The 10,962-nt window shown below is 55.5% G+C and overlaps 2 protein-coding genes across 2 annotated transcripts in view; one reads left to right on the top strand and one right to left on the bottom strand.

The window, feature by feature from the left end:
• The window catches only part of TCFL5 (transcription factor like 5), a gene marked incomplete at its 5' end in the record, with an annotated part of 12,997 nt that extends 8,264 nt beyond the window's left edge, over positions 1-4,733 (top strand). The window contains one exon of the mRNA XM_035025651.1: positions 3,967-4,733. Coding sequence (XP_034881542.1) covers positions 3,967-4,089 — 123 coding nt within the window. The remainder of the gene's footprint in view (positions 1-3,966) is intronic.
• Positions 4,734-4,740: 7 nt separating this feature from the next.
• Positions 4,741-10,962, bottom strand: part of COL9A3 (collagen type IX alpha 3 chain) — a 23,275-nt gene continuing 17,053 nt past the window's right edge. The window contains exons 25-32 of the mRNA XM_035025530.1: positions 9,869-9,904; positions 9,356-9,400; positions 8,668-8,700; positions 8,395-8,541; positions 8,204-8,258; positions 7,573-7,755; positions 6,412-6,489; positions 4,741-5,507 (exon numbers count right to left, since the gene is read on the bottom strand). Coding sequence (XP_034881421.1) covers positions 5,317-5,507; positions 6,412-6,489; positions 7,573-7,755; positions 8,204-8,258; positions 8,395-8,541; positions 8,668-8,700; positions 9,356-9,400; positions 9,869-9,904 — 768 coding nt within the window. The 3' untranslated portion in view covers positions 4,741-5,316. The remainder of the gene's footprint in view (positions 5,508-6,411; positions 6,490-7,572; positions 7,756-8,203; positions 8,259-8,394; positions 8,542-8,667; positions 8,701-9,355; positions 9,401-9,868; positions 9,905-10,962) is intronic.

The following is a 10,962-nucleotide window of genomic DNA, read 5'->3' as shown; positions in this document are numbered from 1 at the left end:
GGTGTTTGGGGGGCGAGCAGAGTTGGTGGTGTTTGGGGGGCGAGCAGAGTTGGTGGTGTTTGGGGGGCAAGCAGAGTTAGTGGTGGTGTTTGGGGGCCAAGCAGAGTTAGTGGTGGTGTTTGCGGGGCGAGCAGAGTTGGTGTTTGGGGGGCGAGCAGAGTTGGTGTTTGGGGGCGAGCAGAGTTGGTGTTTGGGGGGCGAGCAGAGTTGGTGGTGTTTGGGGGGCGAGCAGAGTTGGTGGTGTTTGGGGGGCGAGCAGAGTTGGTGGTGTTTGGGGGGCGAGCAGAGTTAGTGCTGGTGTTTTTTTCTGTTGTAATTTGCTTGTATGTTGTTTTAAAAGCTTACCTTCTTTATTTTTTTAAAGTTTTATTCTTTCTGACATCTGGAGTTTAGAAGCTTTGGGTCTGTTTTTCACATTTTTTTTATTATGTTGTCATCAACGAAGATGGTCTGTATAAAGAGACAGTTTTTGAAAGTTTGCTGAGACTTCTGTTGTGATGTCTTCTGTGGTCGGTTTTTAAAAGTCCTGTATTTGGAAAGAATGTGTATTTTCTGTTTGGTGAATTCTGGGTTTGTTCGGTTGAGATCATTAATGGCGGTTCAGACTCTTCCTCTAGGGGCGCCTGGGTGGCTCAGTCGTTAGGCATCTGCCTTTGGCTCAGGTCATGATCCCAGGGCCCCCCATCGCATTGGGCTCCCTGCTCAGCAGGGAGTCTGCTTCTCCTTCTGCCCCTGGCCCCGCTTGCGCTCTCTCGCGCTTTCTCTCTCTCCCTCCTTCCTTCCCTCTCTCTCAAATAAATAAATCTTTAAAAAAAAAAAAAAAATTCTTTTTCAAAAAACTTAGGCTCTTCCTGTCCTCTGTTGTCTGGCGGACCTGCTCCAAGAGGCACGGCCTGGTGCCCTGAGCGCTTGCTCGGGTGCCTTGTCTGCCCATTGTCTTCACAGCTCCCTGGCCTGGTTCCTTGACGTGCAGCCGGGACCGTCGCTCTCTTTCCTATAAGAAATTCACTTTCTTTTTTTAAGTTTATTTTTATTTATGTCGTCTCCACACCTAACGTGGGGCTCGAACTCCTGATCCCAAGGTCAAGAGTTGCACGCTCTTCCTACTGAGCCAGCCAGGTGCCCCCAAAAAGACACTTTTTATATTTGGCATTCTCATATTTACAAATCGAACATGAACACCCGCTTTGGCTAGACGTCCTCCCAGGGTGTTCTGATTCATTGTAGAACTCCCTCGAAACTCCGACATTTCACTGAGGTTTCGTTGCAACAGATGCTGGTGGGGAGAGTAGGATGGTCGGGCGGGGAGAACCCAGACCACACCCGGCTGCCCTCAGCAAAGGCAGACGCCCCGCGCTCACCTTGTTGTGTGCACGTTGCTCAGGAGGTCTCTAGAGTACTTTCTTAAGTCAGAAATGACAGTTTCCTTCTTTGTGACTTTTATGTAATTATTCCCAAAGGTAAATTCTACCTTCTCAAATATAGGCAGATATTTTATATTTGGGCTTTTGGGTATCAGGATACAGGAAATTGTCAAAATGTGGCTCATCTTAAATTGCATCGAGACCCTAAAACCCTTTCTTTCAAGTTTGGGAAGAAAATTAGAGCTACGTGCAGGTATAGCTCCTGAGTGCAGGTGGTGGTTACCAACGGCAGGTGGACAGGTAGGCGCTGCAGCCGCTCCAGGCGGCCCCGGGGGCACCTAGCGCCGCACGAACTTGTGCTCCCGTTTCTGGACAGGATGCGGTACGAAGCTGCCACAGCCCAGCAACAGGAAAACAACACAGTTCAAAACGGGCAAAGGATTTGAATGCCTTTTTCCAGAGAAGATAAATGGCCAACAGGTCCATGAGCAGATCTCTGGTCATCAGGGAAGTGCGAATCCACAGGCTGTGCGGCTTCCCACCCAGTAGTGTGGCTGTCACAGACGAACAGCGAGTCTGGGAGCAGAACTCCGTGCAGCCGCTGTGGAAAATTGGGTGATGGCTTTCAGAGTTAGAATTGCCACCTGACCCTGCGGTCGCACTTGTGGGCAGCGACCCAGGTGGAGCAGCCAGGACGTGGAGGCCCCCCGTGCCCATCAGCAGATGAGTGGATAAGCAAAGCGTGTGCACAGGCAGCGGAATATGGCTTAGCCATAAAAGGGAAGCGCTCGGCACCTGCCACGGCACGGGTGTGCCTGAGGATGCCAGTCACAAAAGGACAACTACCGTATGAGTCCACCTCTGTGTGGTCCCCGGAGTCGTCCCAACTCGTAGAGACAGAAAGTGGGACGGTGGGTGGGTGCTGGCGGAGGGCGAGAGTCCATGTTCCATGGGGACAGAGTGTCCGTGTTGGACGATGAAAAGTCAGAAACGGTGCTGATCACACAGCATCCTGAAGTTAGTTAATGCCACGGGGTAAAACCACTCAGATAAGTGGCTGAAATGGAAAACTGCACGTTACGTATTTTTTACCGTAATAGAAAATCTATAAACGTAAATTTAATTAAGAATGTTATGCTTGGGCGCCTGGGTGGCTCAGTTGGTTAAGCGACTGCCTTCGGCTCAGGTCGTGATCCTGGAGTCCCGGGATCGAGTCCCGCATCGGGCTCCCTGCTCAGCAGGGAGTCTGCTTCTCCCTCTGACCCTCCTCCCTCTCATGCTCTCTGTCTCTCATTCTCTCTGTCTCAAATAAAAAAAAAAAAAAAAAAAAAACTTACGGAAGTGCATCCATGCACAGACGTGGGGAGAACACAGAATACTGAGCTCCCGTGTTCCTTGGGCACAAGGGCGCCCGTCCTGCCTCCCTCGATGGATGGTTCAAAGTGTTCCACAGATAGCTCGGTTTCACTCACAAGGGCATCTCTAAAAATAGAAGTGTGGTCTAAAAGCATCACTGCATCCAGATGCCCCCAGTGGGCTCACAGCAGTCTTTGTCCCGCAGACTCCTTGAATCGGGACCCAGACGCTGTCCAGCCGAACATTGGTTGGTAGCTAAACAGCTTTGACTCCACAATGGCTCCCCTCCTTTCTTCCCTGTCCTTTATTTATTGAAGAGATGGAACCCGCTGTTCCGTAGGATTTTCCACCTTGTGCATTTTGCAGACCCCCGATCTTTGTTTCCCAGAGGCTGATGAGATCAGGCCGTCTGCTTGCACTTGCCTTCTCCTTTTGTGAGCTTGGGGCTGCCCCGTGTACTCAGGAGCGAAAACCGGGGTTTGTCAGAGTTCCTAGAGGTGGAGAGCGTGAGCAAGGGCCGCAGGGGACAGGGCTCCGTAGGAGCCAGCTTTCAGCCTTCCAGAGCCAGCCCCCTGACGCCAGGCCCGCCATGGAGCACTCACCGGTGTGCGTGGGGTATGTGATGGACACGGTGTCTGCAGGGTGATGGAAAGTTCTGCAGACGGATGGTAGCGATGCTGTGGGACAGTGGGCGTGGGCTGAATGCAGCCTAGCAAACACACATGGCGATAATGGTATCGTAGTATGCATATTTTACTACATTGAAAAATGTAAGTATGGCTGCTTGTTTTTAAATAAAGAAGGCTTTATAAAAGGGACAGGCATTATGGGAATCTATTGGAAAATTAATAGTACGTGTAAATGTGACTATTTGAGAAAAATGTTTGAATCCCTGTTTTTATGACATACACCCCCTTAAAAGAGGTGACGTGAGCTCGTGGATGACACCTTTATATATTTTGAAGTAGTTCCGCTCGTAATTTCAACCTTTGGTGTATTTTTAATTTTTTAAAATTTTATTTATTCATTTTAAGTAATCTCTATGCCCAGTGTGGGGCTCGAACTCACAACCCGAGATCAAGAGCTGCACGCCTTCACTGACTGAGCCAGCCGGGTGTCCCCAGCCTTTTGTGTTTTTAAGATAGTTTCCAAGTCTGCAAATTTACGATGGTTTCCAAGTCTGTAAATTTACGATGGTTTCCAAGTCTGTAAATTCACAACATTAATGGTGGTTTCTCAACTTCAGGAATTTGAGAGTGTGTTTTGCGGTAAAACTGGCAGAAGGCTCAAGCTGACCAGACCGGACTCCTTGGTGGCGCGTCCCGCGCAGGAGGGCCTACAGAGCAGCCCAGTCATGGATGTCAAGTGACCAGAAGGAACCGCTAGTTCCCAGCAGTGGCGGCTGCTGCCCGGGGGCCCCGAGCGTCTGTGCAGCCCCGGAGCCCCGGCGGTCTGGCTCTGGGGGACGTGAGTCCAGTTGAGGGGCCTCTGTGGGGACGTTACAGCACGTTTTGTAAAGATGTTTGTCTAGAACAAAATACTTAGCCATTCGTGTCCTCTTAGACCATTTGGGGATGAAGACATGTTGACAATTAGCAAGAAACTTTTCAATTATCTGCCTGATTCCATCATGTTTTCTTAACATGATAACTTCAAAAATTAACATCCTTCATAATTTCCTTAGTCTTCCAAGGTACACTGCTTTTTATTTTATTTACATTTTAAATATGCCCACTTAGCAACTGGAACAAGTTAAATTGTTCTTAATTAGAAGTAGTTTGGAAATTTTACTCCTTTGTTTCTCCCTCCCCCTGTGCTGACTTCGGTCACATGGGGCTGCATTGTGAAATGCGGTCCGTGTCCAGACCTCTTGCTGGACATTTTCCAGAGACTCCCTTTGAAGTCACTTTTGTCCATAAATGAGATATTGTCACAGTGGATTCCTTCAATGCCCTCATTTTCATATTGAGAGTCCTTACTTTCTGTGTAATAAACTGTAGTGTTTGGAACTGAGGTTTTCACATGAGTGGCTTTATTTATCACAACAGGTAATAGCAGTAGACTTTCTCGCAATACAGGGTCACCTTCAATAAATACTGTTAATCGGAGACAGTCAAGTTTGTACACAAAAGAAGCAGGTAAATCAGACAGACCATGTGTGGAGGGGGTACCGTACAGGGAATCCTTTATTTATTAGACTGGGGTCACCTGGGGTCATCTGCTGTCTTACTGTGATTCTTAGTCCTTCCACAAGTGCTGTGTGAACAGGTGGCTGTTTTAGGCCCCGAGGACTTGTGCCCCCTCAGATGTGGGGTCTAGTTGGCGCCCACGGGGCCTGACGTACGACGTGACCGCTGACGGGCACTTGTAAATGTGTGTAGAGACAACACTGGACAACAGGTCGATGAAGGACGCTCTCGGGGACCACGTGGCCGGTCACTGCCGTGGAGGACACAAGGGGCAGGCCAGGAGGGCCGCGAGGGCCGTCACCGATGCCACGCTGTCCCCTCCCCCACGGAGCGCTGCTGACTCCTCGTGTCCTTCCAGAGCTCCCTGCTGGCGTCGGCACCACCTTCTCACCTCCTTCGGTTGTGTTTTAGGAGCTTCTAGAACCTGATTTTTCCCCGATGCCTCCCATCACGGCTCCTTGGCAGGCCGAGGTGTCACAGATGCCGGGGGTCCCCTGAGCACCGACAGCACCAGGGAGGCCAGGATCGCCTGGAGGCCCGGGCTCGCCGTGGGCCCCATCTCGGCCGTCTTTGCTAACGCCAGGCACGCCTTGCGGCCCTTGAGACGGAGCGGGAAGGTGAGTGTAGATGTAAGAATAGAACATCCATTCAGCCTGCCACCCCCAGCCCTTCTGTGTAGGGGCGTATTCTGCACTCTGGAAGGGCGGAGGGGAGGAGAGACCATGTGGGGAGAGGAGCGAGGGCAGAGGACGAGGTGGGGGGATGTGGAGGCCAGGGGCCTGTCCCGAGCGTAGCGGCTTGGGCCCGAGCAGAGCTCATGAGAGCCGAGGGAAGAGAGCGTCTCCTGTGAGCTGGGGGGGGCGGGGGGGGTGCGGAGTTGCTTGGTGAGCGGGGCCAGAGGTGATTGTGGGCATGGCCTGCATGTGATCCCCGGGGGGCCCCCACCTCGGGGGATGGGCCCCCTGAGCAGGGGGAGGCAGGGTGGGTCAGCTGAGGAGGGGCTGGGAGCGTGGGTGCGGCCTCGAGGGCCAGCAGAGGAGAGGGTTTCTGGGCGCTCGGGAGAGGACTGGAGCAGGGCCTCCGCTCCGCCCAGGGTGCGGGGGCGCGTGGAAGACCACGAGGTGACTCGTGTGTTCTGTGAGGGACGGACCGCAGGGGGCAGGGGCTGGTCCTCTGTCTCCACAAAGCGTTTGTATTGGACACCAAACATTCAGGGTACATGTGGCTAATTCAGAGGGAATTAGGGAATTCTGCTGGACTGAACTGACCTAGACGCTAGACTGCTTTCACCGAATAGAACTTAACTGAATCTACGGGGAGAGATCCTCCTGACTCTGTTCTCGCTCAAACTTGTACAAAGTCATTCTGGCGGTTCCTGACCGTTCCTGACCATCTGAGAGGACTTTGCCAAGAGAAGACGTCGTGATACATGTTCACCACCCAAACGCGGCCCCAGGTCAAGCCACGGCGCGTTGGGAAAGCGGCTGGTGACGGGCACCTACCCTGTAGCCCCTGGTCTCCGTCTGGCCCGTCCACACCCACGCCCGCCGAGCCTTTGTCTCCTTTGTCTCCCGAAGCCCCTGTGGGGAAGCACCGGACACATGAGCACCCGGCTGGGGTTCAAGGAGGGACCACTGGCGTGATGGCATGAGCCCCCACGCCAGCGTGTCACCCGCCTTGTGACGGGCAGGGTGCCCACATGGTGAGCCTTTTCCTGAAGCGAAGCGCTCTCAGAAAAGTAATCCGAGCGCCAGAACCAGGGAAGGGGATGGAGGCCAGTTGAGAACCGTGTTTTCAAAAGGCTCAAAGGCCTTCAGATCCCTACGTGAAGAAACCCGCTTGGTCTGTTGGTGGAAGACGGCCTTGTGCCAGCACCAGAGATGCTCAGAGCCCACAGCCATCTCCAAGGCCACGTGAAGCCGGCTGACCATGGACTTGGGACCGACACCGTGTCTGGGAAGACGTGTCTGTCTCCAGGGCTGAAACTGTGCAGCCTTGAAGTTTCTTAAAAGTAAGTGCGGCACCACTCATTCTGGAATAGCCGGACTTGAGGTATTCAAACTGCGCCTCATCGATGAAGAGAGCAAATCACAGAGTTAAGTTTCCCTCAGAAACGTTTTTAAGCTGTTTTTCAGAAACAGAATTATTTGGTCCATAAATTGGCACAGACTGGAATCCTGAGCTTTAAATCCGGAACTGAGGCCAGGAGGCCGGCCGGCGGGATGCGGGTGGGACACTGAGCAAACTCAGACAGGAAGTGGGTGTCAGAGGCCGTTGGGGAAAAGCTCAGTGGCCGGGAGTTCACAGTTGTGTTAGCCGCGTGGCCCGTCTGTGGGCCCGAGCATCCGGCTGCTGCCGGCTCAGCGGGGACCTGGACAGGGCCAGCGCCTAGCATCAGCGACAGGGCGCACCCGTGAGGTCATCTGGTTTCTAAATTATACTTCCCAGCGCTTCAAAGGGAGTTCTGTATAACTTTTGCCTTTTGCAACAGAAATGTTCACGAATGTCAGTTTTTCTGAAGGCTTATGCCGTTACGTGTAAATGGGCTCCTGTTTGTTTATCCCTCATATTTTTGTCTACCCCTCCTCCCCCAAATGCTGTTCTGAGGGTATTTGCGGTGCCCGGGGGGATGATGTGCAGGGGATGGCGGGCAGCCGACTCACCTCTGGGCCCCGGGTCTCCCAGCTCTCCGGTGGGACCACGGTATCCAGGGGGCCCTCGGGCACCAGGGTGGCCGATGGAGCCCGGCGGTCCCGGGGGGCCTGGGGGCCCAGCTGGACCAGGCCGACCTGCGGATCCAGGCGCTAAAGGCTTCCTCAGGTGAGCAGCTAACTGTGCAATTTGTTCTTTGGGAAAACACAGATGCAAGCATTTATTCGAGGAGGATTAGCAAAAGCGTTCTGTGCAAGGGGGAAAAGATCGAGCCGCCCCTAACGCACTTCGGGGCATGGAACGGAAGTACTGCTATGTTTCTCCTGTGTGCCAAGGAGGGAGTCACAGGCCCAAGAGGAGGTGCTCATTTGGGGGGAGTTCCTTACAAATCCTGTGAATCAAAGTAGCCAAGAGATAGATGGCCACTTAGTCGGTAAAGGCTGGAAGGGTGCAGGTCTCGGTCCCTGCTGAGGGTTTCACAGACATCTAGAACCCCCACCATGCCCCCCCGCCTGTGTTACAGCCCCCCCCAGCGCAGATGGAGACTGGACACCGCTCCCCCCCGGCTGCCCCGGGTAGGGAAGAGGTGGAGGAGGCCGGGGCGTGGGTGGCCCGAGGTGTGCAGGGGTGGAGAGCACTCACCACTGAGCATCCCTCCACATAGCTCCCTGATGTGCTGCTCGCTGGCTTCCCGCCCCTGAAATTCACCCCGTAAGTCCGTCAGCAGACTGGGGGCAGGCTGGCACTCTTAGAGATGCCCCCTGCCCCGCCATCAGTCTCAGAAGAGTGACCAGTGCCGACGAACACTGCCCTCAACAAAGGGAAAGACGTACCGGGACTCCGGGTTTCCCGGTGATGCCAGGCACGCCTTGTACCCCCGGGAAGCCCATGGGGCCGGGTGGGCCCGGGAGGCCCTCGACACCACTGGTACCATTGGGACCCTGGATGCCCTTCGGGCCCAGCTCCCCTCGACTGCCGGCCTAGAGGAAAAGGGGCCGAGGTGGGTCAGAGGCGAGCAGTGCCCAGCAGCTGCCGCTCCCCACACCCCGCAGGCTGGCCTGGCGTTTCCTTGGGCTTTGTTGTTGGGACGGCTGGCGGCCACTCACCTCTCCTTTGGGTCCGACCGGACCACTGGGACCCTGCGAGAGAGCAGTTGTTTGGTCGTTAGTCGGGTGGGCGTTCGCTGCCAAAGAGCCAGGCTAGCGCAGGGGGAGTTGGAGAGGGCGGGAAACCGCCAAGAAACCACCCTCTGACTGCTTCCGGACATGGAGTGGCGACCTCCTTGTACTCTCCTGGGTGCAGTTTTTCTCTAGCTGGGACTGTGTTCTATGCATGGATCTTGTTGTGACTTATTTTCCTAAAGAGTGTTTTCAGTAACTGTTCGGCACGTTTTGTTACACGTGTTTACTTTGTTCCTTGTCTCCGTCGTCATCATTCTAATAAATAATGGATGTCTGAATATCTCTGTGCCTACAGTCCCCTTCAGCTGTGTCCTCAGGGACGTGGTCCCAGCCAGAGGGGCTCCCCAGCCGGCAGGCACTGCCGCCCCCATCAGATTAACAGGGCCGGGGCCGGGGTCCCGCTGGTCAAGGTTGTCCAGGAATTTGCCAAAAGAACCCGTGCACACGCAGCCCTGAGACTGTCTTGGCCACAGTCATGGGGCCCTCAGCCCGCAGCCTCGGCCTCCCTGGGGCTTCCCACACTCCCTGGATCTGCAGACTGACCCTCATCCCCGACTGGGACTCGTTCATTCTCAGCTGTTGATAAAAGTGAGGCCGACTTAATCCCACTCACCAGCTCTCCTTTGTCCCCAGGGAGGCCATCGGAGCCTGCAACGCCCTGAAACAACATGCCCCAAGGTCAGAGAGCTGACTCCGCCTCGAGCTGTTCTCAAAGCTCAGGCGCTGGTCCCCGGAGCCCCAGGCCCAGGGTGGGGACCTGGCAGGGACTGGCAGGATGCACTGAGCCTTGCTTGCCAAGCAGAATCTTGGGGGGCTGTAGATCGTTCTAGGTCCTCGACCAATACAAAGAGGGCCTGGGGCCACCGGAGGTCACGGGCCCAACCCCTGAGCCTTTCCCGAGAGAATGTACCCTCTAAAAACAGGCCTGGGGCCCAGACTCCCCCGTTACAAGGCCCCATTCCCAGGTCAGCGGGAACACACCGTCCCTGTAAGTGGGGCTGGGTGTCCAGAGCGCCGCCCCCCCCCCCCCCCCCCCGCCAGCCAGCTCAGAGTTCACGAGGGAGAGCAGGAAATGAAGGAGGGAGAGAAATGGAAGAACAGACCTGACCCCTGGGCGCCCACTCACCTGGTCTCCCTTAGGGCCGGCGGCTCCTCCCGGGCCCTGGCACAGAGAAGGTGAGCGTTAGAGGGGGTTCGGGAGTCCCTGAGGCGGCCCCCACCAAGCTGCGGGGGCACAGGGCTCACGGGAAGCAGACCCTCCCCAGGCGTGCTCCCGGTCCGCCGCAGCGTTCTGTGCGTGCCCCGTCTCAACTCTTCCTAAAGAACTGTCGTCTTAGGATCTCCAGAGCATCGCACCAAGGGTGCCGTGACCTTTTCACAGGCCTCCTCAAATCCGGTATCGCTCCCAGTACCACGGGCTGCACGCGGGTCATTTCCCACGTGGAACTGCTGAGTCAAAGAGCTAAAAGCTCGTATTCGCCACCTTCCCGGCCAATTGTGAGATTGGGGACATGTCTGGGAACTGGACCGGGATCGCCCGGAAAACATGGAAATAAAAATTGTCCATTTGCTCAAATAGCAGGAGTGAGAACTTGCCCAAGGGGCAGACATGTGGCCGCCCTGGAGATGAGGGGGAATTCAGGAACCACGGGGCAGGCACAGCCCCCGGCCACGTCTCAGAGGCCCCAATGCCTGGGATTTCCTGCCTGGTCTGGGCCACAGGCCAGGGGTTTCTATGCACCCCCGCCACCCCCTCCCCCGGGGATGAAGGGATGTCTGGGCTGGCGGCTCCTGGGCCTCCCCATCCGTGGTGAAGTCTGGCAGCAAGCGCGGCGGCCGTCTTGGGGCCCTGAGCGGGCATCTGAGCCAGGCTCCGTGCTGCCTGATGGTCCCTGAACGACAGGGACCCCACAGTGAGCTTACTGTCATAAGACCACCAGGAAAGTTAGAAGCAGTGAGAGTTAGCAGTGCTTAGAGTCGTGCTTTTCACACTTATTTAGTGTGTCAAGCAGTCCTCAGCTAAAGACCAACAGATGACGCTGGGGGCCCTCCCCTCGGCTCCACGCCCCTCACCGTGAGCCTGGAGCACCTGACTGGGTGGCTGGCAGTGTGTGTCCACCAGGTGGGGGCTGGGGAGAGTAGGAAGGAAGAGGGGAGGGGGGGAGGGGAGGAGGGGGGGGGGGGGAGGGAGGAGGGGAGCGGGAGGAGGAGGGGGGAGGG

Source organism: Mirounga leonina, unplaced genomic scaffold (genome assembly GCF_011800145.1).
Source record: "Mirounga leonina isolate KUSES-001 unplaced genomic scaffold, KU_Mleo_1.0 Mir_195, whole genome shotgun sequence".
NCBI lineage: Eukaryota > Metazoa > Chordata > Mammalia > Carnivora > Phocidae > Mirounga > Mirounga leonina.
This window is presented reverse-complemented; position numbering and strand designations above follow the sequence as displayed.